The following is a 27384-nucleotide window of genomic DNA, read 5'->3' on the forward strand; positions in this document are numbered from 1 at the left end:
GTTAGGTTGAGGCCGCCCCGCTCCACCGAGCGGCCGCCATTGTTATCGCGGCATTCTTCCTCGGCGTGGGAGGCCCGGCCAGCTCTGCTCTTTGTCTCTGGAGGAGACCGCAGCGCAAGAGGAAAGACTGTGGATGAATATCTAAGAAAGGGCTGAGGAACGGAGTGTTTTAACGGGGCTGCGGCAACGCGGCAGCCTTAACCCCCGAGCGGCGCGCACTGCCGCCTCGGTAGCTGTCATGGCCGCCCTGACCACGTGATCGGCTCCCGCAGGCCTGGTTTCCGTCGCTCTAGTTCGGTAATCCGGGCTCTGCGACTCCCTCCCTTTCTCGTTTGCGGACTCGGACACTGCCTTTCTTCCCTCTGGAGGGGTACTGTACAGACATCGAGAAATCCGGTAAGTATGTCATGAGGATGGGCGTTTCCCAGTACTATCCCTACCCCTGTCGTCTCCCCGGAGTCCCAAGCAATAGGGTCAAGGTTTTTACACAGGTTCCATAGACTCCCGGATAGTGGTCCCCAAAAGTCTCCTTCAAGTGTTTCAGGGCACTAGAACCTGTGTAAAAAGTGCCTTGAAACAAACGAGAGAAAGAAATTCACATTAGCCCCACGAATCAACGGTATTAACAGCTAGATTCACCGAATCGCCTTGCCGGCGTCTCCACTAGCAGTTGGGGGGCGGGGGGGAGGGTCTTATAGCTACATAGGGGTTTGTTTAGGCACCTTCTGCCCGCCTCTCCCGGGTAGATAGTATCGGCTTTCCACGAAAATGCCTGTTCAGGAGGGGCACGCTAAGGTGTGCGCCTGCGCAAGGTCTTAACGGCGTTAAACCGGACGGGGCCTGGGAGGAAGAGGCTGGGTGGTAAACAGGAAGTGGACGTTGGGAGCTCGGGGGCGGTAGGTTTGTTGTGGGACCCAGGGTCTCCGGCGTGGGGAACCTTTGCCGGTAATCGGACTCTTCCTGTGGCAGCGGGTTAGGTGGCAGCCTCGATCCGACTGTTGTGCTGGTGGCTTCAAAGGCACCCTTCCTTGCACCTGCAGGTGGGTGTGTCGTCCTTCTACCCCGCCCTTCGAATTCTTGAAAACTGGAGTGCGGGTCTCTGACCGTACAGATTGGGCAGGGGTAGAGAACACGGTACTTACCCTCTTCGTTCCTGAGGTAAAGATATACAGAACTTAAGACATTTTCATCCAGGACGTGGGAGGCCGTCTTAAAAGAGTATTTGTGGAAAATTTGTTGACACAGTCAAGTGTATCGTGTGACGTTATTTCTGCGAGGCTTGGTTTATATGCACAGAGATGCAGTATTAGTTTACTTAGGTTATAAAGGAGATTTACGTGGATGATGTTTAGAAGGTTATATATTTTTGAAGGACTTGTTAAATGTTTTGAGTTACTCAAATGAACTTGCTCAATTTTTCATTGAATACACAGTGCGTTTCCTCATCCTTAAATAGCTGGTGCTCTCCAAAGCCGGTTTTGCCATGAATAAATATGGTAAGGGAGGTGCATAAAGTAGATATTTTTTACACTGTGCAGCCCACGGTTTTTTCCCGATAAGAAAAATCCATGGACAACATTGCATATAATGCTTTCAAATTAATTAAATCTTAACCGATTTTGTCTCCCACTTCCCGAGATCTAATTGCCATATTTAAGTCTTCAACTACACCTTCCTGTATTATCTTCACTATCTTCCCAAGGACTTTTAAGCAGGTGACACACTCCTTTTTTTTTTTCTTTTTTAACTTGAAAGGTGGGGAACTTAATTTTTTTAAGTTGTTATTTCACTTAGGTAGTTTTTAAAGTGTTTTGGTTTTTAAGGGTAGACGTTTTTTTTATTTATTGAAGTATAGTTGATTTACAATGTGTTAATTTCTCCTGTACAGCAAAGTGACTCAGTTATGCATATATACATTCTTTTTCATATTCTTTTTCATTATGGTTTGTCCCAGGATATTGAATATAGTTCCCTGTGCTATACAGTAGGATCCTGTTGTTTATCCATCCTGTATATACTAGTTTGCATCTGCTAATCCCAAACTCCCGGTCCTTCCCTCCCCTACCTGCCCTCCCCCTTGTCAACCACAAGTATGTTCTAAGGATAGATATTATTATTTTTTTTTACCAACAAAACAGTTTATTAGGGACTAGCAGAGAAATCACAATGAGCGATATGCAAAGATGGGTGACCATAAGCAAATACAGAGAACAAGCAAGGGGAACATGCTTTTATAGGGAAAAGAGGAGAGTTGGGAGGGGCTGTAATAACCAAAGAGTCCATTGGAGGAACCTGGGAGTCCAGAGTATGGAGGCTTCTCATTGGTTGGCCTGCTACAGTCTGACTGGCTGAGCTGCCATGGATGGAGAGAACTTTTCGTCTTCCTTCTGATAGTAACCTAGAGGTACCTTCCTGTCAGAGATGTAGGTTTACTTCTCTCCTGTTAACTGAGGTCTCCTAGGGGGACCTGAGAGCTCCCCCTACAGGCCTGTCCCAACTCCAACTCTACCTGAGGTTTCTTCAGTTACACATACTAAATATGTTTATAATTCAGCCATTTTTTACCGTTTTAATGATAGATATTATTGATCAAGTATCATGTGGGGTTTTTTATCATGAAAATTTTGATTCTTATTAGCTATTCTGGGGAAAGTATATTTATTATAGAACACATGCTACAGCCAATCAGTTGGCATCAGCAGTATCATGTGGGAGATACGGTTAATTTAAAACCTATTTGTGGGCTTCCGTGGTGGCGCAGTGGTTGAGAATCTGCCTGCCAATGCAGGGGACACGGGTTCGAGCCCTGGTCTGGGAAGATCCCACATGCTGCAGAGCAGCTAGGCCCGTGAACCACAATTACTGAGCCTGCGCGTCTGGAGCCTGTGCTCCGCAACAAGAGAGGCCGCGATAGTGAGAGGCCCGTGCACCGCAATGAAGAGTGGCCCCCGCTTGCCGCAACTAGAGAAAGCCCTCGCACAGAAACGAAGACCCAACACAGCCATAAATAAATAAATAAATAAACAAAAATTAAAAAACAAAAACAAAAACCTATTTCTATCAAGTAATCTTAGCAGTCTAAATACGGGTCACCATTTGAACCTCTTTCGGAATCACGTTCCTCTGGTCCTGTGCCCTTCTCATTTGCAGCTGTCCAACCAAAGGCAAGTACTCCGCTCCTCAGAAGTGTAGTTTGGGGACCAGCAGCCTCAGCATCTCAGGTCCTACCCCAGACTGTTGAATTAGAACCTGCATTTTAACAAGAGCTCCCCACCTCCTGCCCGGACGTGATTTTTATACACATTAAAGTTTAAACATTACTGCTCCAATATATTCAACATTGCAGTTACTGTGAGCACATTTACAAATGCTGTTGTTTTATAGGCCTGATCTAAACATAGGCTGCTATAAACAGACAGTTAAAACAAGATTGATGTATGGCAGTGAAGCATTTTATTTATGTATATGTCTGTTTTATATATGTTTTATGTTAAAATGTATATATCCTGTAGTAATTTTCAACTTTTACTTTAAAAAAGTATTTTAATATGGTTTACATTGCTTATTAAATGTTTTATCTTTAATTTTTATACATTTGTTTTTTGTCAATAGGAAACACCTGGAGAGAATGACACATTGGTTTCATAGGAACCCATTAAAAGCCACAGCTCCTGTCCCTTTTAACTATTATGGCGTAGTCACTGGCCCTGCTGCTTCAAAAATTTGCAGGTAAGTTTGTCAGTCTCCACAAGTATTGACTGAGCCGCCCATGGATACAAGGTACTTTTTTAGGGTCATGCACAATGCAGAAGTATGTAACACACTGTCCCTAACCTTAGGCTCCTTATAAACTTATAAATGACATGTGAAAAGTTAAATCATAGATTATTTAAACTGGGTCCTCAAGTTTAGGTCAGTGAGTGAGTCCCAGAGAGACTAAACAGTCACAATTAAAGAGTTAAGCTATACGTTACAACAGTATAAGAGACTCCACAGAGTCATATATGGATATTGTTCATTGGCCAGATAGTAAATTAATTGAGTTCTGAGCAGGGAGAGGTCCCTATGACCTGAAATAGCCTTCAGAGTGTTCAGTAGGAGAGAGGACTTGAGCTGGGGTTTAAATGAATTGTATGGCCTAGATCAGGGGTTGTCAGACTGTGTCCTGCAGATTGGCCCAATGATTGTTTTCATAAGTAAGTTTTTATTAGAATATAGCCTCCCCCCCCCCACTTATTTATATATTGTCTATGGCTGCCTCCCCCACTTATTTATATATTGTCTATGGCTGCCTTTCCTCTATACAGTAAGATTGAGTATTCCCAGGGGAGACTTTATGACCCACAAGGCCTAGAATATTTATCTTCAGGCCCTTTGCTGATCCCTGACTTAGATAGTAAGAAGGGAGAGGAGAAAGTCATTTCTGTTAGGTAAACCTTTGTTCTAGGGAGTATGAGTACAGCAGTTTAACTGGAACAAAAGAGATAGATGCAAGTTGTTTGGTAATTGCAATCATTGTTGATTTGGTTGTGGTCATCCATGTACAATGCTTGGTGTCAGTCTGTTTATCTCTTGTAAAAATAAAATACAGTGTGTGTGTGTGAAAAAAAAAAAAAAAAAGAGATAGATGCAAGAGATATTTCGAAGGAGGCATCAACTGGCCAGATGTCTGATTTGCTCTGGAAAGTTGAAAAGGATTCATTTAGTCTATGAGATGCAGAACCTAGATGATCAAGACATTGGTGGTACCAGTAAAGGAAAATCAAGAGAATTGCTACTTTTTGTGAAAGGAAGTAATTGGAGCAAAAGGTTGATCTAGACCAGGGGTCAGCAAACTTTTTCTGTAAAGGGCTAAATAGTAAATATTTTAGGCTTTGTGGGCTACATACAGTCACTATTGGATATTCTTCTTTGTTCATTTTTGCAAAATTAAGCTGTGGGCCGTATAAAAACAAGTTACAGGTTGTAGTTTGCCAACCCCTAATCCTAGACATTGGTCCCAGGTTAACTGTTTTATCTGTAGCATTGGGCAAGTCTCTTAACTCCTTTGGATCTAATTACTCATCTGTAAAATTAATAATCTAAATTAGATACTTCTAAGGTACACTTTTCTCGAATTCTGTCATTTTAATATGAATATAATTTTGCACAAGTTGGTTTGCAGGTGATGATTGAATGCCTACTTGGAAAGAGCTAGCAAAGTATTCGAGTCTAGAATAGGCCTTAAGGATTCAAATTTTGGGGACTTCCCTGGCGGTCCAGTGGTTAAGACTCTGCGCTTCCAATGCAGGGGGCGCGGGTTCGATCCCTGGTCAGGGAACTAAGATCCCACATGTTGCATAGCATGACCAAAAGGAAAAAAAAAAAAGAATTCAAATTTTTTTCCGAGTCCAGGAATTACTCCCTCCCAGCTTTTAATTAAATAACTCAACAATGACAGATTCATAAGGTAGCCCATCCCATTTTTGGTCAGCTGTATATAATTGTTGCTATATACTTTCTTGGAATCACCCTCCTTAGAGCTGGTACCAATGAATAAACATTCCATCTTAAACCTGGTTTAAGTTTGTGCTCCTTTCTAAACACCACTGCTACTTACAGTCAGTCCTTCTAAATCTTAAAATATTTGGAATGTTAGTATTACTTCACTTGACAAAGAAATTTGAGTATATGCTTTATCCCAGACACTAAGTTCTGGGTATACAGTCCCTACTGTCTGTCTTGGTGCTTACAATTTAAATTTAGTCTTCAGGCATTTACACCCAATTGTCTTCAGTCATGGTCCATGTAATATGATTTCTGGATCCCTCGCTAAGCAAGTTGTCTTCTGAAAGAAGAGGTGTAACTGGAACAGGACCAAGTTAGAGCTGATAATGTAGATCTAGGATTAGATGTAAAGTTATACTCGTAGATGAGACCTCAGAAGAGAGAAGAGCAGAAAGCCAAAGACTGAACATTGCTGGAGGTGGGAATATGAAGGGGACATGGAAGAAAATAGAGAAGGAACTTTTAGAGATAAGAGGAGAATCTGGAAAATTTGGCGTTATTGGAATCAAGGGAGAAAAGAATTTCGAGAAAGAAACAATAAATGTCTGCAACATTTATTGCTGCAGAGAAGCAAAGGAGAATGGAGACGAGGGAGCAGTTTTAAAATGACTAGTGGCCACGTGTTTTTGCATGTTTGTGTGTGTGTTGTATTATAGAATGCAATTTTAAAATACGGTTTTGTACTTAAGTACATTTTGACATAATGTCAAATTTTGAAATTTTAAGGGGATACTAAAATTATGTATAAATGTTAAATTTCCATTTTTCAAAAAACTTCTATTGTGAACTGGTCAGATTAATTTACTCATTCTTAATTCTTTCCTCCCGTCTTAAAAGCTTGTGTTAGTTTGATTTTTTAAAATTAAAACTTGCTGTGTATTTTTATTATATAATTGTATTCATGATTTGCTCCTTTAGTTGGACTGAGTTTATTTTAGTACAACTTCCAAAACAATTGTTACTAGAAATTTCACTTACCTCCTGTTAGTCCTAATTAAATTCATTCCTGTATACTTAGTAATATCTTAGAGGAGGCGGTGTGTGTGTGTGTGTGTGTGTGTGTGTGTGTGTGTGTGTTTAAGCTTTTACAGTTGAAACTTTTAAGCCACTTTTACATAGATTCATTGTAATACAGCTTACTTAACATTACTATCTCTTTCTGTCTCATTTAAGTGACTTGAGATCATCTAGAGCACGACTGCTTGAATTGTTCACCGATTTGAACTGTAATCCACAAATGATGAAGAATGCAGCAGATTCATATTTTTCACTTTTACAAGGTTATTTAAATCAATTTAAGTTTTTAAAAGTCAACTATGTAGAAGTTCATATTTGATTCTTAGACTTTTCAAATCTGAATAGTTTAGTCTTCTAGGTTATATTCTTCAGTATGCTTGAGTATCAGAAATGTGAGAATGTAAAGGTGGTATGTGGTCTTTCTAACATTTTGAAAATTAAATGTGTGCATATTTCATATTATGTTACCTTAGGAGAAGGGGATAGAGGGGCTGGGAGTTTCATTCAGGTATCTGAAAAAGTCATTATCTGAAAAATGTTCTAAACAGACACGTGATATTTCCTGTAAAACTGAAAATGTTTTCTACCTTTTTATAGGTTTCATTAACTCATTGGATGAATCTACCCAAGAAAGCAAGTTACGATATATTCAAAATTTCAAGTGGACTGATACATTACAGGGACAGGTTCCAAGGTAAGCAGCACCAACAGTACTAAATTCAAGCCATTTATGTAACTGTTTAGCTAGTGATTAACTCATAGCCTCTGTGTGGAAGAACTAAAATGTAAGTCTGATCAGCATTTTGCCTTATCAGGAAATTAATGTAAAACTTTTGACCTAAACTCCTAATGCAGTCTATTAAGTAAAAACAGAATTTGTTTCTCCTGGACCAAATCATTTTTGAGATAATCAGTATAAATGTTAACTAGATTGAGCAGCCTTGACTTTTAATAACACACAAAGAATGGTTTGGGAATTTGAAAACCAAACCTAGATTTTGGTCTTTGCCTCCGTCCAAGCAGAGCAGAATTTTGCTTTCTCCGCTACTTTCCTTTTCTGATGGATAGTTCAGATGTCTCTGGTCAATCTCCTTCTTTCTCTCTTTCTCCCCAGTTCCACCCCAGCTCCATACTCTTTTGACTGACAGTACTGTATTTGTTTTCTTCTTAATTTTACTGTTTCTGCTCTTTTTAAAAACTTCCCCTCCGAACTTTCTCATCGTTCACTTGAAACTAGTTAGATCTAATTACAACAGGAAACCGATCATAATGGTGCTAAATTTTTAACTACTTTTTTTTTTTAAACACCATTGGGTTGTTTAAATAGTCATATATCTTTATCTCAATTTGCTTTAGAATTAACCATTTTGTAAAATCAGAAGGGAAGGAAATGGGGATTGCCAAACAACCAGGGCAGGCATTACAGTGGAAGGAGTGTGGACTTTGGATTCATACACACGTAGATCAGCCTCAGAGCTTCTCCTGTGTGAACATCTGCTTCCTCAACTGTATGCTGGGGTTACAGGTATAGGGCTTTTGTGAGGAACAAAATAGGAAATTTTGTATTAAGGGGCTGATATAATGCCAGGCATTAATAGACATTCAATAAATGTTAGTTTCCTTCCTTCCTTCCTTGGGAATATTGTATGTAATAGAATTCATAAATTAGGTAGGAAGTTGCGGACTGTGGGTCCTTTCCAAATTTTAATATTCTGGGATACCAAGGTTTTCCAAGTAAGTCCTCATTCTCTGTTTTTCTTTATGTACCCCTTTGTACTTCATCTAAAATTAAGGAATATTTTCCTTAAAAACTTTTTTTAAAGAATCAAACCTCTACCATTGTTACATTACAACACTTTGGCAGATTCTAAAGTGTTTTGTATTACATAAATTTGGCACTTTTCCCCACCATGCTAAATTTTCATTCCTTGTGACAGCATTTCTCAGCATAGTTTTATGAGACAGTGAAGAATTATGTGATAAAGGCCTTAAGTTATAATGTTGAGTATTCAGTACATCTGAGATTTTTAAGTTATTTAATCCTTGATTGCTACTTACTCAATGAAAAGTGTGCTGTGAGTATATCTGTTCTGAAAAATGTTTTTTCAACTGTATGCGCTCTTAACTACTACCTAGATGTGGTACAATAGAAATGGAGTGTTTGGGAGCAAGGCAGATTGAAATATACGAAGGGTAAACAGGAGAGAGCTATTCATGAGACGCCATAAAAATTAGCAAAACTCTCTTATTATTTAAAGGTAAAGTTATAAATTAGATATGCCTCTTAGATCACCATTACTAGAATTACTAGATGTAATTAGTAGATGTAACTCATTGGAAAGTTCCCAGTGCTGAAAAGAATAAGCCATTAAACTATACATTAAATTTTTTTGGCATGGTAAACTGTTTTAAGAAGTTTGTTCATAACTGTCATATTTTTGTATGTTATAATGTATATTAAATGTATATATAAGGTATTTTTGAATTACATGTTTTGTAACAAATTTTTTTTTTAATCTAAAAGGTTTCCATGTCTCTATTCCTTCTAAGATGGAGGCAGCAATTAAATAAAAAATACAAAGCAGAATCATGATTCTAGTTTCTTCCCTTTGGGTAATTTTTCTGTATCTTTATTAGTATTATATGTGTAATAAGGGTATTACTTCAGGTTTTTTACTTCATCGTTTGAGATAAGTGAGATAATGTGTATAAAGAATTTTCAGGGTCTCATCAGAACAGCAGTGAATAAAAATATTATCTTATTTGCTTTGTGAGCTTTTTGCCATCTTTGTGTCATGTTCAGTTATAGAATCTGAAGGAGACAAATGAGATACAAAATACACTTATTTTTGAGACCTTTTTCTTTGTAGTATGCTAATTGGCTTGGCATTCAGAATCTTCTACAGTGTTCACATCAGCTTGGCTTTTTGCTCCCCTGCTCCTCGATTTCTCTTTATGAACTGGCAACTTCAGTCAGGCTAGTTGGGTTACTGCCGCCAGAAAAGTCTTTGTCATTTCTTGTGCGTTAACAGCATCATTCCCTCATCAGGGATGTCCTTCTGCTTCCCTTCTAGCCCTTCTAGCCATCTAGGCACAATTCAAACTCTATTTATACCATTAAGCCTTCTTTAACCATTCTAGCCTGAAATGATCTCTCCTCTGAAGTCCATTTTCTTAAAATGTGGTGTAAGAACCACCTGCTCCAGAATCAACTGGATACTTGTTAAAAATGCACATTCTGGGCACTTCCCAGACTTTCTTTGTGGGATAAGTTCCAGTAATCTGTATTTTTAAAACTATTCAATGTACAGTAACCTTTGGGAACTACTATTCTCATGTTTACTATTATGAAGTACATCGTGGACCATTATGTTTAGTCATTCAGTGTTAATTGTGTGTGTGTGTGTGTGCTTGTGTCTTATCTCCCAGCCTATATTAAACACAAGGACTCTTCATTTTTTCAGTTAGCATTTAACTCTTTATGATGTTGTGTAAGTTGTATAGCAGGCTTCATATACAGATGTCTCAGTCATTGACAGTACTTAATGATCATGTTTATAATTCTAGTGCCCAGCAGGATGCTGTTTTTGAATTAATTTCCATGGGATTTAATGTAGCTTTATGGTATACCAAATATGCTTCAAGACTGGCTGGAAAAGAAAAGTAAGTTAAAAGGGGAGGGTTATGTGCATATGTATTATTTTTCAAACATATGGAGCTTCATTATTAAAAAGTCTAGGCTACTGATAAAAAGTATCACTTCTAATAAATGTATGGTTGCCTCATAATGTTAATATTTTAAGTATTAGAATTATGGAGCCCACTGTTAGAAGGGAAAAAATTTTTAATAATCTTGTCATGGGGGTGGTCTTTCTGAATAAAATCCCAAACCAAGAAAAGGGTTGACTGTTTGACCACATAAAGTACCATAAACAAAGTTAGAAAACAAATGACAGATTGGTCAAAAAAATTGCAGTGCATATGACAAATTGTTTTTATAATGTTTTTACAAATCAACAAGGAAGAGATCAACAAATCAATCGAAAATAAACAAAGGACATAAACAGGCAATTCACAGAAAAATACAAAGCCTTATAAGTATGTGAAAGATGTTTTGAAGGATTAAGGAACTGTGAAATAAAATGAGATACAGTTTTTATAATAGTACAAGTGGATATTAGCACTATGAAACTGGCAACTACCAACTGTGATGCACCTGAACATGGGAATAATATGCAGCCATTTAAGAATGGAGTTGAATTGTATGTGCTGATGTAAGATTGTCTCTGAAGTAATTTAGGTGATTAAAACAAGAGCAGAGTGGTGAATATTGTGTATGTATGTGTTTTTTAAGTATGTGCATGCATTAAATGTATATTGATTTTTATGCTTGTTTATGCACAGAAGATTATCTGGAAGGAAAAACAAGAAGCCTTTGTCCAGACCCCTAAACAGGAGCTCTCTTTTTCACTTGTAGTATCTTCTCTTTGGATATTTTTCATGTGCATTTGTTAGTTTTTTAAGTGTCAAAAGGAAGAAAACCTAGTGAAAAACACAAATGACTAGCTTCTGTGGTTTTATGAGAATGTATTAGTTGTTGGTTTTAATACCAGAAACGGGATTCATCCTGTAACGAATGTAACAACTATCTTTCAGCATAACAGAGGATGAAGCAAAAGAAGTCCATCGAAGCTTAAAAATTGCAGCTGGGATTTTTAAACATTTAAAGGTAAAATAATAGTAATAAAATATATTCTTAATGCTTTAATTCTTGAATAATTTTTATTTCATTCTTTGCGGGGTGGGGTGAAGGAATTATTTCATCATGTAGAAAGAACTAGTGTGTGTTCTGTTTTCCTTATGTTAAGTACTTTGTTGATGAGTGCAGCCAATTACAGAATATTAAGTGTTTCCACTTCAGAAAATCATCAGTGAATTTTACAGTTAGACGATGCAAGTGGTACTTCACTGCTTATTTTGCGGTCTCTTCTGAAAAGATGAGAGAAAACAAAGCCCAAAAATTGATAGTTCTGAGCATTTCTCTTTGCTGTCTGCAGCAGTTGCCAGGAGCAATCATGATTCTGCAAAACCAGATTTTCTGAGTATATTCTCTGTATTTCAGTGAAAATGCCAGCGGGGCAATCAGTACACACTAATTATATTAAATTGCCTGGAGATGTGATGGGAATTAGGGGAAAGACTAACGTATTTTCCAACCAGAATTACCCCCACCCCATTCTAATTAAACTGCTATTTACTGAAGGCTACTGGAGGCCAGTGTTGCATTTTCTCATGGTAAGGTAGTTTTACAGTGATGAAAAAGCTGTGATCCTGAGTGAGCTACAGAACTGTAGTCTTCTTTATATTTACTATTATTAATGTGAATGAACAGTTCCGGCTGTCATGCAAAAGGGAAATTTGGTTTCCGTTTCAGTTAAACATTTTCTAAGTTGAGAATATGACTTGCATATCTAAGCAATTTATTATGACCCAAATTATGCTCTTGAATTTCTTATTTTACAAAAATTTATAAAAAGCTTTAAAAGTTTTAGTGTACAGGAAATTTTATTCTCTGTAAGTTTAACATTGCTCCATTTTACACAATCTTTGTTTGTACCCTAAATTTCTGATAAATCCCCAAATTGAATATCTCACAACTTCAGTTTTCTTTCTAACAGCTGAGTTAAAATAAAACTTGGCTTCTTTGTTTTTTTGTTTTTTTGTTTTTTTTTCTTTCTCTCTCAGGAAAGTCATATCCCAAAATTAATTACACCTGCAGAAAAAGGGAGGGATTTAGAGGCACGACTCGTAGAAGCTTACATTATCCAATGTCAAGCTGAAGCTCAAGAAGGTATCTTAAATATTGTAAGATTTTTTTAAAGAAAGTTTATATTGGCATTTAGTTCTTTTTTTTTAAATCAGAATTAGCTGGAATTGAGTTTCAGGATTTGAGAAATTTATAGTGAGGAATTTTAAAAATTGATTTTTACCTTTAGCATTTGCCTTCATTTTTCATTAGCTGGAAAAGGCCTTACAGTTTAATAATTTTTTTTAAGAGGATTTTGATTTCATGCCATTTCTGGCAGCATAAAATTAAGTCTATAACTCATCTTTCCCCCCACTCTACCTTGCTCATTTCTTTTCTGCTTCCACTGTTTGGCTTACCTTGAAATCTTTGCCTTTCAGTGGCAGGAAATAAATGAAGACTTATGTGAAAACAATAAAGAAACTTTGTTGGCTTTTGTTTTTCTTTATTTCAGACTCCAGTGCCCTGAAAGTATTTGTTTCCTCTTACATCATGCGATTTTGTAGTAGGGGTTTTCTGTGATTAGTAATTGGCTAGTGATTTATTTAAGGAAGTGGTATCAGAACAACAAGCTCAGTGTTTTTCTGCTTTGTTATGTTTGCACTTTCTGTAGCTTTTCACGTTAAAATTTTAACAAACTGTATTAAAATCCCAAATAGATATCAGACTGTCTTTTGCTATTATAATTGAACTTAAGGTAAATGCAAGTGAGCTTAATCATACATTCACTTCATTGTGTTTTGGTTATAGTAACAATTGCTCGAGCAATTGAACTGAAACATGCTCCTGGACTAATTGCTGCCCTGGCATATGAAACAGCCAATTTCTATCAAAAAGCTGGTAAGTTCTATTTTTAGTCTTTAGATTTTCACATTAAGCTCTTGGCTTAGTAGGGAACAAGCAAAGCAAAAGGACTCTCAGATTGTTTCATCTTTTGCAAAGCTGTAGTAATAGCTGCATTATTTTATTAATCTTGTTTAAAAGAAAATAAAAGAATTAGAGCTGTTCACGGTTAATATGCTCCATAACTTCTAGTGAAAAGGACGATGCTATCCTTTTTAACCAGTGACATCTAATAATTAAACAGCTGTTTTTCTTTTGAAATGTTTTTGGTCTTTATAACAACCTTGTAGTTACTATCCTTATTTAGACAAGAAACTGAAATCCAGAGAATTAACATAACTAATCTGTAATTTAACTGCTAGCAGGTGGGAGGCTGGGACTAGCACTCAGGTCTTCTCCTTAACATTCTTTTCAGTCACTTATTTAGGAAGCATGCATATGTTTCTATTTATGAGATGGTTACTCTTTTAGTTGCTGGGTATACGGATTCACAGTCTAGGGAAGGAGACAAACATGTAACCACATTATTATAGCATGAAATAAGGTGTGGTTACAGGGGTGAAATAAAAACCTAAAGGATCTGGGCATGCTAGAGAAGGCTATCTAGAGGAAGGTGGTGGTTTAGCCTTATTTGGAAATAGAAATAGAAATTCTAGGTTTGCTGGGATGCTTTAGTGTATGGGAAGAGTAGAACATTCTGTAGTATGTACAGAGATTAGAAAGAACTTAGCACATTCTGGGACTGTGAGACATGTTTTAGCTGAAACAGGATGAGAGGTAGGAGCAAAGGTTACGAAAGTATGCATATGTGAGGCTATGAGTTGGTCTGTAAGCCTATCTAAGAAGTTTGGCCTTCATTCGGTAGGTATTTGGGGCCCCTTAAAAAGTAAAATAAAGTCAATCTGACTTGACTGGACTTGAATTTAAGAACGGTCCCTATCATTGCAAGATGAGAAGTGGGCTTATAGTGAAGGAGTAGTAGGCCGACTGTACTTAGACCATAATCATTTCTTCCTAAGTGCTGTGGAAGAGGTGATGAAGGTTTTCAGAAAGACAGCAGAGTAGGAAATGGAGAGGAAGAAATACATTCGAAAGGTGTTTGGCGGGATATGTGAGCATGTGTGTTTGATACAAGATGCAGGGATGGGGTGGTGAGTGAGAGTTAGGAGAGTATCCTTGCTTCTGACTTGGGTGACTAGACTACTCTTGGCATTGCTGTATTCTGAAAAAAGGTTGGAAAGAGATACTATAATACTATTCATATTTAATTTGAAGTTCTTAGTCATTTCTATTTTTATCATTATCTCAAACTTAAATTGCATTAACCATCAAATCAAAATAAATAAATGAATAAATAAAATCACTTTAAATAAAGCAAGGTTTTTCAAGTGTAAATGCTTGAGTTTTAGACTTGAATGGCATGCTGCTTTTAGCATCTGAACACATAAGCTATAAGTCTCCTAGTGAATCAGGGTGAAATTATATTTTGCTTTTTAAAATGTAACTTTAGATCATGCTTTATCCAGTTTGGAGCCTGCATACTCTGCTAAATGGAGAAAATATCTTCACTTGAAAATGTGTTTCTACACAGCTTATGTAAGTATTTTTAGCCCAGAAACAATGTAACTTACTGTCTCTCCAGCCCCTTGAGCACCAGTTCTGTCATCTCGCCTGACTCTTCGTTAGCATTTTACAGATAATGGACAGCTCTCAATAAATGTTCCCTGATGGTCAGTGCAGCCATTGTGGAGTAAAGCGAGTGGAAGGAGATGATGTAGAGCTGGGTTATAGCAATGGAATTACCGTTCGATTCAAACCCACTTTTAAGCTGGAACCTTCTGCAAACTTCATGAGAATTCTCTCGTTTCATCCTGCTCACTGAGAAAGATATTTACTAATGCTAATCTTAAGACTTACCCATACAGTGTATCACCTGGGTTGGTGAAGAATCATAAATAAGATTTCTTATACCTTATAATCTGCTTTCAGACACACTGCATAAGACCATGTGCAATCCCTGCATTGATGGTAGACATTTAAAGAATAAGCATGTTCTACTCCAGCCTGGTAACATTTTTCTTAAGACCTGTTTAGTCCTTAACCTCAAATCCTCCCTCCTTCTCCCTCTGCATTAGGACACTAATTTTGCTCCTTTATCCCCTCTGCCCTAATTTTAAAAAGAGGTTTCAGCAAATAGTTTTTGCTCTCAGTCCATGGTTAGAAGGCTAGTTTGGCTCAAGGCTTGACATAATTCCACTTTATATACCAACAGAGATGGGGGGAAGCTTATTCAAGTAAAGAGATGTAAGGGACTGCATTGATACTTCAAACAATGGACAAAGGCGTTTCTTTGTCTGATGCATATAGAAAACGATGATAGTGGAAAGCATCATTTGAGGAGAGAATGAATAAAAATTTGTTTCTTTTATCAGGCTTATTGTTATCATGGTCAGACTTTGTTGGCTAGTGATAAATGTGGTGAAGCAATCAGGTCTCTTCAAGAGGCAGAAAAATGTAAGTATTCCTGCCAGAATATTAACTCCTCTTTTAAAGACTAATGTTTAATCATAAAGGGAATGGGCAGTTAAAAGCGATTTTGGCGGAGTTCATGAAAGGGAATGAGAATCAGTGAAGTAATTGGAGAAAAGAAAAAAGTGCTTCGAAAACCTAGAACTTGTAGAAAATACCTGCCTACCCCTTATACTGTTGTTGGTAGTGCTCTTACACTAGTTAAAGAGCATCTCTGATTAATAGCCTTTTTAGTATAAATAATCAATAATTAATTATAATCAAATGACTGTATATCCCTTTCACATGCAGTTTATGCAAAGGCAGAAGCATTATGCAAAGAATATGGAGAAACCAAAGGCCCTGGACCAACAGCCAAACCTTCAGGACACTTGTTCTTTAGGAAACTTGGAAATCTTGTGAAGAACACCCTTGAAAAATGTCAGAGAGAAAATGGATTTATGTGAGTACAGCTCAGTATGATTTTAGTAATATTAATAATGGTATAGTATATGCAGTTGGCCCTCTGTATTCTTTTTTTTTTTTTTTTTTTTAGTTGTTTTGTTTGTTTTTTTATACTGCAGGTTCTTATTAGGCATCAATTTTATACACATCAGTGTATACATGTCAATCCCAATCGCCCAATTCAGCACACCACCATCCCCACCTCACCGCAGTTTTCCCCCCTTGGTGTCCATATGTCCATTCTCTACATCTGTGTCTCAACTTCTGCCCTGCAAACTGGCTCATCTGTACCATTTTTCTAGGTTCCACATACATGCATTAATATACGATATTTGTTTTTCTCTTTCTGACTTACTTCACTCTGTATGACAGTCTCTAGATCCATCCACGTCTCAACAAATGACTCAATTTCGTTCCTTTTTATGGCTGAGTAATATTCCATTGTATATATGTACCACAGCTTCTTTATCCATTCGTCTGTTGATGGGCATTTAGGTTGCTTCCATGACCTGGCTATTGTAAATAGTGCTGCAATGAACATTCGGGTGCATGTGTCTTTTTGAATTACGGTTTTCTCTGGGTATATGCCCAGTAGTGGGATTGCTGGGTCATATGGTAATTCTATTTTTAGTTTTTTAAGGAACCTCCATATTGTTCTCCATAGTGGGTGTATCAATTTACATTCCCACCAACAGTGCAAGAGGGTTCCCTTTTCTCCACACCCTCTCCAGCATTTGTTGTTTGTAGATTTTCTGATGATGCCCATTTTAACAGGAGTGAGGTGATACCTCATTGTAGTTTTGATTTGCATTTCTCTAATAATTAGTGATGTTGAGCATCTTTTCATGTGCTTCGTGGCCGTCTGTATGTCTTCTTTGGAGAACTGTCTGTTTAGGTCTTCTGCCCATTTTTGGATTGGGGTGTTTGTTTCTTTGATATTGAGCTGAATGAGCTGTTTATATATTTTGGAGATTAATCCTTTGTCCGTTGATTCATTTGCAAATATTTTCTCCCATTCTGAGGGTTGTCTTTTCATCTTGTTTATGGTTTCCTTTGCTGTGCAAAAGCTTTGAAGTTTCATTAGGTCCCACTTGTTTATTTTTGTTTTTATTTCCATTACTCTAGGAGGTGGATCAAAAAAGATCTTGCTGTGATTTATGTCAAAGAGTGTTCTTCCTATGTTTTCCTCTAAGAGTTTTATAGTGTCCAGTCTTATATTTAGGTCTCTAATCCATTTTGAGTTTATTTTTGTGTATGATGTTAGGGAGTATTCTAATTTCATTCTTTTACATGTAGCTGTCCAGTTTTCCCAGCACCACTTATTGAAGAGACTGTCTTTTCTCCATTGTATATCTTTGCCTCCTTTGTCATAGATTAGTTGACCATAGGTGCGTGGGTTAATCTCTGGGCTTTCTATCTTGTTCCATTGATCTATGTTTCTGTTTTTGTGCCAGTACCATATTGTCTTGATTACTGTAGCTTTGTAGTATAGTCTGAAGTCAGGGAGTCTGATTCCTCCAGCTCCATTTTTTTGCCTCAAGACTGCTTTGGCTATTCGGGGTCTTTTGTGTCTCCATACAAATTTTAAGATGATTTGTTCTAGCTCCGTAAAAAATGCCATTGGTAATTTGATAGGGATTGCATTGAATCTGTAGATTGCTTTGGGTAGTATACTCATTTTCACAATGTTGATTCTTCCAATCCAAGAACATGGTATATCTCTCCATCTGTTGGTATCATCTTGAATTTCTTTCATCAGTGTCTTATAGTTTTCTGCATACAGGTCTTTTGTCTCCCTAGGTATGTTTATTCCTAGGTATTTTATTCTTTTTGTTGCAATGGTAAATGGGAGTGTTTCCATAATTTCTCTTTCAGATTTTTCATCATTAGTGTATAGGAATGCAAGAGATTTCTGTGCATTAATTTTGTATCCTGCAACTTTACCATATTCATTAATTAGCTCTAGCAGTTTTCTGGTGGCAGTTTTAGGATTCTCTATGTATAGTATCATGTCATCTGCAAACAGTGACAGTTTTACTTCCTCTTTTCCAATTTGTATTCCTTTTATTTCTTTTTCTTCTCTGATTGCCGTGGCTAGGACTTCCAGAACTATGTTGAATAATAGTGTTGAGAGTGGACATCCTTGTCTCGTTCCTGATCTTAGCGGAAATGCTTTCAGTTTTTCACCATTGAGAATGATGTTTGTTGTGGGTTTGTCATATATGGCCTTTATTATGTTGAGGTAGGTTCCCTCTATGCCCACTTTCTGGAGAGTTTTTATCAGAAATGGGTGTTGAATTTTGTCAAAAGCTTTTTCTGCATCTATTGAGATGATCATATGGTTTTTATTCTTCAATTTGTTAATATGGTGTATCACATTGATTGATTTGCGTATATTGAAGAATCCTTGCATCCCTGGGATAAATCCCACTTGATCGTGGTGTATGATCCTTTTAATGTGTTGTTGGATTCTGTTTGCTAGTATTTTGTTGAGGATTTTTGCGTCTATATTCATCAGTGATATTGGTCTGTAATTTTCTTTTTTTGTAGTGTCTTTGTCTGGTTTTGGTATCAGGGTGATGGTGGCCTCATAGAATGAGTTTGGGAGTGTTCCTTCCTCTGCAATTTTTTGGAAGAGTTTGAGAAGGATGGGTGTTAGCTGTTCTCTAAATGTTTGATAGAATTCACCTGTGAAGCCATCTGGTCCTGGACTTTTGTTTGTTGGAAGATTTTTAATCACAGTTTCAATTTCATTCCTTGTGATTGGTCTGTTCATATTTTCTGTTTCTTCCTGATTCAGTCTTGGAAGGTTATACCTTTCTAAGAATTTGTCCATTTCTTCCAGGTTGTCCATTTTATTGCCATAGAGTTGCTTGTAGTAGTCTCTTAGGATGCTTTGTATTTCTGTGGTGTCTGTTGTAACTTCTCCTTTTTCATTTCTGATTTTATTGATTTGAGTCCTCTCCCTCTTTTTCTTGATGAGTCTGGCTAATGGCTTATCAATTTTGTTTATCTTCTCAAAGAACCAACTTTTAGTTTTATTGATCTTTGCTATTGTTTTCTTTGTTTCTATTTCATTTATTTCTGCTCTGATCTTTATGATTTCTTTCCTTCTGCTAACTTTGGGTTTTGTTTGTTCTTCTTTCTCTAGTTTCTTTAGGTGTAAGGTTAGATTGTTTATTTGAGATATTTCTTGTTTCTTTAGGTAGGCTTGCATAGCTATAAACTTCCCTCTTAGAACCGCTTTTGCTGCATCCCATAGGTTTTGGGTCGTCGTGTTTTCATTGTCATTTTTCTCTAGGTATTTTTTTATTTCCTCTTTGATTTCTTCAGTGATCTCTTGGTTATTTAGTAACGTATTGTTTAGCCTCCATGTTTTTGTCTTTTTTACATTTTTTTCCCTGTAATTCATTTCTAATCTCATAGTGTTGTGGTCAGAAAAGATGCTTGGTATGATTTCAATTTTCTTAAATTTACTGAGGCTTGATTTGTGACCCAAGATGTGATCTATCCGGGAGAATGTTCCGTGCGCACTTGAGAAGAACGTGTAATCTGCTGTTTTTGGATGGAATGTCCTATATATATCAATTAAATCTATCTGGTCTATTTTGTCATTTAAAGCTTCTGTTTCCTTATTTATTTTCATTTTGGATGATCTGTCCATTGGTGTAAGTGAAGTGTTAAAGTCCCCCACTATTATTGTGTTACTGTCGATTTCCTCTTTTATAGCTGTTAGCAGTTGCCTTATGTATTGAGGTGCTCCTATGTTGGGTGCATATATATTTATAATTGTTATATCTTTTTCTTGGATTGATCCCTGGATCATTATGTAGTGTCCTTCCTTGTCTCTTGTAACATTCTTTATTTTAAAGTCTATTTTATCTGATATGAGTATAGCTACTCCAGCTTTCTTTTGATTTCCATTTGCATGGAATACCTTTTTCCATCCCCTAACTTTCAGTCTGTATGTGTCCCTAGGTCTAAAGTGGGTCTCTTGTAGACAGCATATATATGGGTCTTGTTTTTGTATCCATTCAGCCAGTCTATGTCTTTTGGTTGGGGCGTTTAATCCATTCACGTTTAAGGTAATTATCGATATGTATGTTCCTATGACCATTTTCTTAATTGTTTTGGGTTTGTTTTTGTAGGTCCTTTTCTTCTCTTGTGTTTCCCACTTAGAGAAGTTCCTTTAGCATTTGTTGTAGAGCTGGTTTGGTGGTGCTGAATTCTCTTAGCTTTTGCTTGTCTGTAAAGCTTTTGATTTCTCCATCAAATCTAAATGAGATCCTTGCCGGGTAGAGTAATCTTGGTTGTAGGTTCTTCCCTTTCATCACTTTAAGTATATCATGCCACTCCCTTCTGGCTTGCAGAGTTTCTGCTGAGAAATCAGCTGTTAACCTTATGGGAGTTCCCTTGTATGTTATTTGTCGTTTTTCCCTTGCTGCTTTCAATAATTTTTCTTTGTCTTTAATTTTTGCCACTTTGATTACTATGTGTCTCGGTGTGTTTCTCCTTGGGTTTATTCTGTATGGGACTCTCTGCGCTTCCTGGACTTGGGTGGCTATTTCCTTTCCCATGTTAGGGAAGTTTTCGACTATAATCTCTTCAAATATTTTCTCTGGTCCTTTCTCTCTCTCTTCTCCTTCTGGGACCCCTATAATGCGAATGTTGTTGCGTTTAATGTTGTCCCAGAGGTCTCTTAGGCTGTCTTCATTTCTTTTCATTCTTTTTTCTTTAGTCTGTTCCACAGCAGTGAATTCCACCATTCTGTCTTCCAGGTCACTTATCCGTTCTTCTGCCTCAGTTATTCTGCTATTGATTCCTTCTAGTGTAGTTTTCATTTCAGTTATTGTATTGGTCATCTCTGTTTGTTTGTTCTTTAATTCTTCTAGGTCTTTGTTAATCATTTCTTGCATCTTCTCAATCTTTGCCTCCATTCTTATTCCGAGGTCCTGGATCATCTTCACTATCATTATTCTGAATTCTTTCTCTGGAAGGTTGCCTATCTCCACTTCATTTAGTTGTTTTTCTGGGGTTTTTTCTTGTTCCTTCATCTGGTACATAGCCCTCTGCCTTTTCATCTTCTCTATCTTTCTGTAACTGTGGTTTTTGGTCCACAGGCTGCAGGATTGTTGTTTTTCTTGCTTCTGTTGTCTGCCCTCTGGTGGTTGAGGCTATCTAAGAGGCTTGATGGGAGGCTCTGGTGGTGGGTAGAGCTGACTGTTGCTGTGGCGGTCAGAGCTCAGTAAAACCTTAATCCACTTGACTGTTGATGGGTGGGGCTGGGTTCCCTCCCTGTTGCTGTGGCTGTCAGAGCTAAGTAAAACCTTAATCCACTTGACTGTTGATGGGTGGGGCTGGGTTCCCTCCCTGTTGGTTGTTTTGCCTGAGGCAACCCAACACTGGAGCCTACCCGTGCTCTTTGGTGGGGTTAATGGCCGACTCTGGGAGGGCTCACGCCAAGGAGAACTTCCCAGAACCCTGGCTGCCAGTGTCCTTATCCCCACGGTGAAACAGAGCCACCACTCGCCTCTGCAGGAGACCCCCCAACACCAGCAGGTAGGTCTGGTTCAGTCTCCCCCAGGGTCACTGCTCCTTTCCCTGGGTCCCGATGCACACATTACTTTGTGTGTGCCCTCCAAGAGTGGGGTCTCTGTTTCCCCCAGTCCTGTCAAAGTCCTGCAATCAATTCCCACTAGGCTTCAAAGTCTGATTCTCTAGGAATTCCTCCTCCCGTAGCCGGACCCCCAGGTTGGGAAGCCTGACGTGGGGCTCAGAACCTTCACTCCAGTTGGTGGACTTCTGTGGTATAAGTGTTCGCCAGTCTGTGATTCACCCACCCAGCAGTTATGGGATTTGATTTTACTCTGATTGCACCCCTCCTACCGTCTCACTGTGGCTTCTCCTCTGTCCTTGGACGTAGGGTATCCTCCTTGGTGAAGTCCAGGGTCTTCCTGTCAATGATTGTCCAGCAGCCAGTTTTGATTCTGGTGCTCTCGCAAGAGGGAGCGAGAGCACGTCCTTCTACTCCGCCATCTTGGTTAATCCCTCCGGCCCTCTGTATTCTGTGGGTTCCACATCCGCGATTCAACCAACCGCAGATGGAAAGTATATGGGGGGCAGGGAGGGGGGATTCTAGAAAGTCCTTAAAAGGAAAACTTGAATTTGCTGCAGGCCAGCAACTATTTACATAGCATTTACATTCTGTTAGGTATTATAAGTAACCTAGAGATTATTAAAGTTTACGGGAGGGTGTGCGTAGGTTATGTGCAAATACTACTTTATTTTATGTAAGGGACTTAAGCATCTGTGGATTTTGGTATCTTCCGGGGTCCCAGAACCAATCCCCCAAAGATACGCGGGAAGAACGTATTTATAATGTTTGAATATTAATATTGTTTTAATAATATCGCAGTTTGTTAGTCTATTCCCATACATTTTATATCAAGTTGCATTGAAGTTGAGTGTTAATTTTCTATTTAAATTGGTGATAGGATTCACTTGTGTTAGACCTAACTTTTATTCTGCTTCTGATGATAACATATAAAAGCAAATTTTAAAATTCAAACATGAATTATTAACATATAGCCCACGTCTACTGTCCTAACGTTCTCTTACCTTTGTTTCCCTGCCATTCCTTCTCTGTGTGTTATATATACATATCTTCTCTTGACATACTCATCTCATTCTGTTTTCAGCCATGTATAAAGCAGGTAAATAAATTTTCTGTCAGTTCTGTCTAGGCCTGTCAAGCAGTTTTCCATTATTAAATCAGTGTTGTTCAAACTGTAGGTCAGTACCTATGGAGGTTGTAGAATTAATTTTGTCCCTGCTTTTTGTCTCTTGCATTCTTTCCTTTATATTCTGCATCTGGTCATGCTGCACTCTTTCACATCCTTGAACATGCCCAGTTTAACTTTTACCACTTCCTTTGGAAAGCATCCCTGACCCCCCAAATCTGCCCCTCTTTTAATTGCCCCACTTTTGTGTTCTCACGGCACTCTGCATCCCTCATAGCTTCAGTTACATTGCACAGTTGTTGACAGGGTTTCTTGACTTTGTCACCTACTCATCTGTAAACTACATGAGACAGGAAATTCTTCTCTATGTAATTCATCATTAAGTTGCCATTTCCTTGCACAGAGTCTTGGACATAAATAGACACTCAAATAGGTAACAAATAATTGAATGAATTGCTGTTTCCATTGCTTTTTGCAGTTACTTTCAAAAAGTTCCAACAGAAGCCCCACAACTGGAACTCAAAGCAAATTATGGTCTCGTAGAACCTGTACCTTTCGAATTTCCTCCTACAAGCGTGCACTGGACACCAGAAACGTTGGCTGCTTTTGATCTCACCCAAAGACCCAAGGATGACAGTGTACGAGATTGGGTTTTTTCCATTCATTCACAAAACTTTAAAAAGAGAATTCAGACTTCACAGTTTGATATTGTCCTCTATTTAAATAGATGCATATATTTGTCTACATGTTAAATTAGCTAATTACAGTGCTTGGTGTAAAATCTGAACTCTTTCAGAGGTAAACCTCTAGGCCCTAATTGTCTTCTGATTTTTTACATAGTTGACTGATGTTGTTTTCAACACATTATCTTGCCTTTTTACAATTCGTCAGAGCCTCCTGTAAGAAGAGTGTGGGAGGACAGGTCTAAAAAGGGTGGCTCACCCATGTTTATATTGCCATCATGTTTATATTGCCATCATGTTTATATTGCCATCATGTTTATATTGCCATCATGTTTATATTGCTATCATGTTTATATTGCCATCATGTGTATATTGCTATATTGCCATCATGTTTATATTGCTATATTGCTATCAAAATTGCAGTGGTGTTTTTGATTTAGCATAGTGCATGGTGTTTGAAGATTTGACCTAATGTCAACATTCTGTGACATCATCCAGGGGTAAAATTAGACTGCTTTTATTCATTTATGTCTAAGTACATCTTAGTGTACTAAACCAAATGGTAGATTAAGTGGAAATTTTGAGGTTTGGTTACCAAAAGAGAAGGGGTCTGTGAAAAAAGGGATGGGAATTATTTTGTAACCATAGCTGCTTCCTTGAAATTGTTTTTTTTTTTAAATATAACTTCCTACCCATACTAAAACCATTATTCCTTAAAATAAGTTTTTGCATCCTGTTCAGCCTCTTAAATAATGTCCTAAGAGTAGCCTGTTACTGTCGCAAGTAATCTTCAAACTTAAGGCTTCCATGTGCACAGGTTGATGGCTCAGTTTCTCCCTCCTCAGACGGAGTAAGAGTACCATTAGCTTGATTTTTGCCTACCCATCCAGGTTTTCATCTTCACTAAAATGTTGCTTTCCTGTTATGCCTTTAATTGAATTGGTTTGTATGTAGCTTCTGGCACAGCTTTGTTAGTCTCCGTGCTGTGTATTTTAGTATATCATCTTTATATTAGTCTGAAGTGGAACAGATGTAGTGTTTGTTTTCCAGATCTTAGTTTATGTACTTACACTGTATTTTTCTTTCTCCATAGGCTAAACCCAAACCAGAAGAAGTGGTGAAACCTATGAAAGAACCAGATATCAAACCTCAAAAGGACACTGGGTGCTACATCTCCTAAAATACATTGATACAGTATGCACTTTGAATTTTCTTCCAGATAAGATAAACCATGGAACTTCATCTTTCTTGAAATGATTTCTCTGAAGCCTATAGATTAATTTAGTACATTCAGAGAGAATCTGCCTTCAGTTTATTTGTTCCTGATTTTTAACACAGTGAAAGTGTTTCATGCTTTGTTTCCAAACTCCTTTTTAATCAGGACAACCTGTGAAATATTTTTATTGTACTTCTAAAGGGCATATTTGGGGGTTGGGTTTTTCTTCCTGAACTCTGGGTAGTAGTAAGTTTCAGGTTAATATACTATAGGCCAGAATCATGTGGTTTCAGGTGTGTTTTTCTATCTTCACAAAAAAAAGTTTATTTTCCTTCCTCTTATTTGATACCAGAAGAATGACAGGAGTCAGTTTTTAACAGACAAGGTTTTTTACCCCTCTCCATTATGTCAGTTGTAGCACAGACTTGTTATCTTCTGTGTCAGTTACCTTTTCTGGTTGGGGGGAAAAAAAATCACTTTTAGTTAAAGATCAAAAAATCTTCATACCAAATCCCTTATATATGTTAGAATCTATAATTTACTCACAAATCAGTGTTTATAGGTATGTTGAGACCATTTAAGAGCTTACTCTTATGCTGATAGCCCTGTACTTCGTTTCAGTCTCAGTAAGCAAACCTACAATATTTTTTAAAGTACTTTTTTCTAATGGATTTTTTACTTAGGGGACTTAGAACTTGGTAACAGCTCTTAGTGTTTGTGTGAGAAGACAGAGTGAAAATGTTTTTGCGGAAGTCAAATAGCGCATGATGAAAAGAAAGAACTTTTAAGCCTAAACAAGATCGGTTGTCCTGAATTACACTGGTAAATCTCTACTACTTTGTTACAGAAGTTAGAGTAAAATGCCTTTGTTACCTGATTTCAGTGTACATGGTTTTTATATAGTTTTCTAATACACTTATCCTGTCAGAATTGTATTGCTTTAGGCCAAAGGCCATAGCAGAAACTTAGCAAACAGGTACAGTATATCTTAAAAATACCTTGTAATATTTGAAATAGTTTAGTATATACACAAACCTGGGACATAGTGGATACATAATACTTTAACAAAAAAAAAATCACACGTGTAGGTTTATCTTCTTTTGATTATTCTCCTGAGGCATCACCTAGTTTTTCTCTTATAAATGACGGATTGGTTCAAATAATAGAAGTAGTAATAGTAGGGAATGTTGAGAGCTTACTCTATGCCAGGCGCTGTGCTGAGCACTTACATAGATAAACCTTTGAATCCACACAGCAATTCTGTGAGAAATAAGTAAAATCTGCATCAAGTATTGGGATAGGAATAAACATTTCATTATGAAAAATAGATTATACCTATCTGAATATTGTGTTCAAATAAATGATTACTTAAATCATAGTTTATACTCATGGGAAAAAAAGCTACATAGAATCAGTGAGGTTTTTTTTTAATATATGGAAATGCTAATTACTCCTTGCTATATAACATTTAATATTTGAAGCTGCAGTTTTCAGAATAAGTGGAGTAATAACAGACATTTATTTTGTTGTTTATAGAAAAAACACTTTAATTTCCCTGTATTTTTGTGCTCTATGCCATTTACTGACAAAACTTTAAACCGTACTTGATGTAAGCTTATTACTCTTGGCCTGTAAGATCTATTTATTTTAGAAACTAGTGCTTATTAGTTACTAAATTTTCACTTTTGAAAATTTAGTAACTAGGCTAAATTTATTGACACAATATTGACATTTTTATGGGTCATACTTCCATACATGGAAGGAAAACATGTAATATGCTCAGTGCTTCTGTAAAGTGCAGTAAATACTGGTATTACATTTAATCAGTAATTGGCAACTTCAAGCTAAGCAGATAGTAAATATTCTGTTGACTCAGCAAAGGTGACACTTTGTGACTAAAATATCCCATTATATATAATATTCTTTGAAATCGTGTTCGAAATTTGGGGAAGTTAATAAATGTAAAGAAGTTGCATGAATGTCATAGATGTAACTATTTGTGTTAACTATTGCATACTTAGTTTAAACCAGATAATGACAGCTTACATATCCTGCTAAAAATGTTGTTAATATACTGAATTATCTTTTTATTTATGAAAATAAAAGTGATTTTACTTCCAATTTCGTTGGAATTTTTGTTTTTCAATAAATATTTTTATGTTTATTAAGCCAGTAACAAGGTTAATACAATGTAAAATCATAATTCTTCACAGTTGTATTTTAAAATTACAGATGCATTTGCATCAGTTGTTTTATGCTACATGAATTCATTAAATACTCAACGCTCCTTGACCTGTTTGGTTTCTACTTATGCTTATTGGTACTTAACCACCTTTTAATCTTGAAGTAGGGTTTCAATCAGCCTGCATATATTTTTATTCACAGTATTATCCAGCATGCTGCAGTCTTGTATACGGTGGTGAGCTAAGCTAGAGACCTTATCATTATTGCTGTACAGTACTCTGCAGAAAACTTTGTACTTTGGAAACTTTGAGGTGGCATTTTCAGTACTATATAAATGTACTCAAATAAAATCATATTCAGAAATATTTCCTTATC

The 27384-nt window shown here is 37.2% G+C and overlaps 1 protein-coding gene across 6 annotated transcripts; it reads left to right on the forward strand.

Moving 5' to 3' along the window:
• The first annotated feature begins 8 nt into the window (after positions 1–8).
• Positions 9–26946, forward strand: BROX (BRO1 domain and CAAX motif containing). 6 transcript variants are annotated; one of them, XM_082427428.1, is made up of 14 exons: positions 9–396; positions 1041–1158; positions 3613–3729; positions 6721–6827; positions 7162–7258; positions 10132–10227; positions 11221–11293; positions 12310–12415; positions 13121–13210; positions 14724–14809; positions 15646–15727; positions 16034–16184; positions 23405–23564; positions 24703–26946. In XM_082427428.1, exons 3-14 carry the CDS (start codon positions 3629–3631, stop codon positions 24787–24789), a joined length of 1236 nt encoding a protein of 411 aa, XP_082283554.1. In that variant the 5' UTR covers positions 9–396; positions 1041–1158; positions 3613–3628; the 3' UTR covers positions 24790–26946. The 6 variants fall into 6 exon arrangements, with proteins under 6 accessions (XP_082283554.1, XP_082283559.1, XP_082283558.1 ...); XM_082427433.1 differs by lacking the exon at positions 23405–23564 and having other exon boundaries at positions 49–396; XM_082427432.1 differs by lacking the exon at positions 10132–10227 and having other exon boundaries at positions 49–396.
• The last annotated feature ends 438 nt before the right edge of the window (positions 26947–27384 follow it).

The sequence above is a fragment of the Balaenoptera physalus genome (assembly GCF_965194825.1).
Source record: "Balaenoptera physalus genome assembly, chromosome: 1".
Classification (NCBI taxonomy): Eukaryota; Metazoa; Chordata; class Mammalia; order Artiodactyla; family Balaenopteridae; genus Balaenoptera; species Balaenoptera physalus.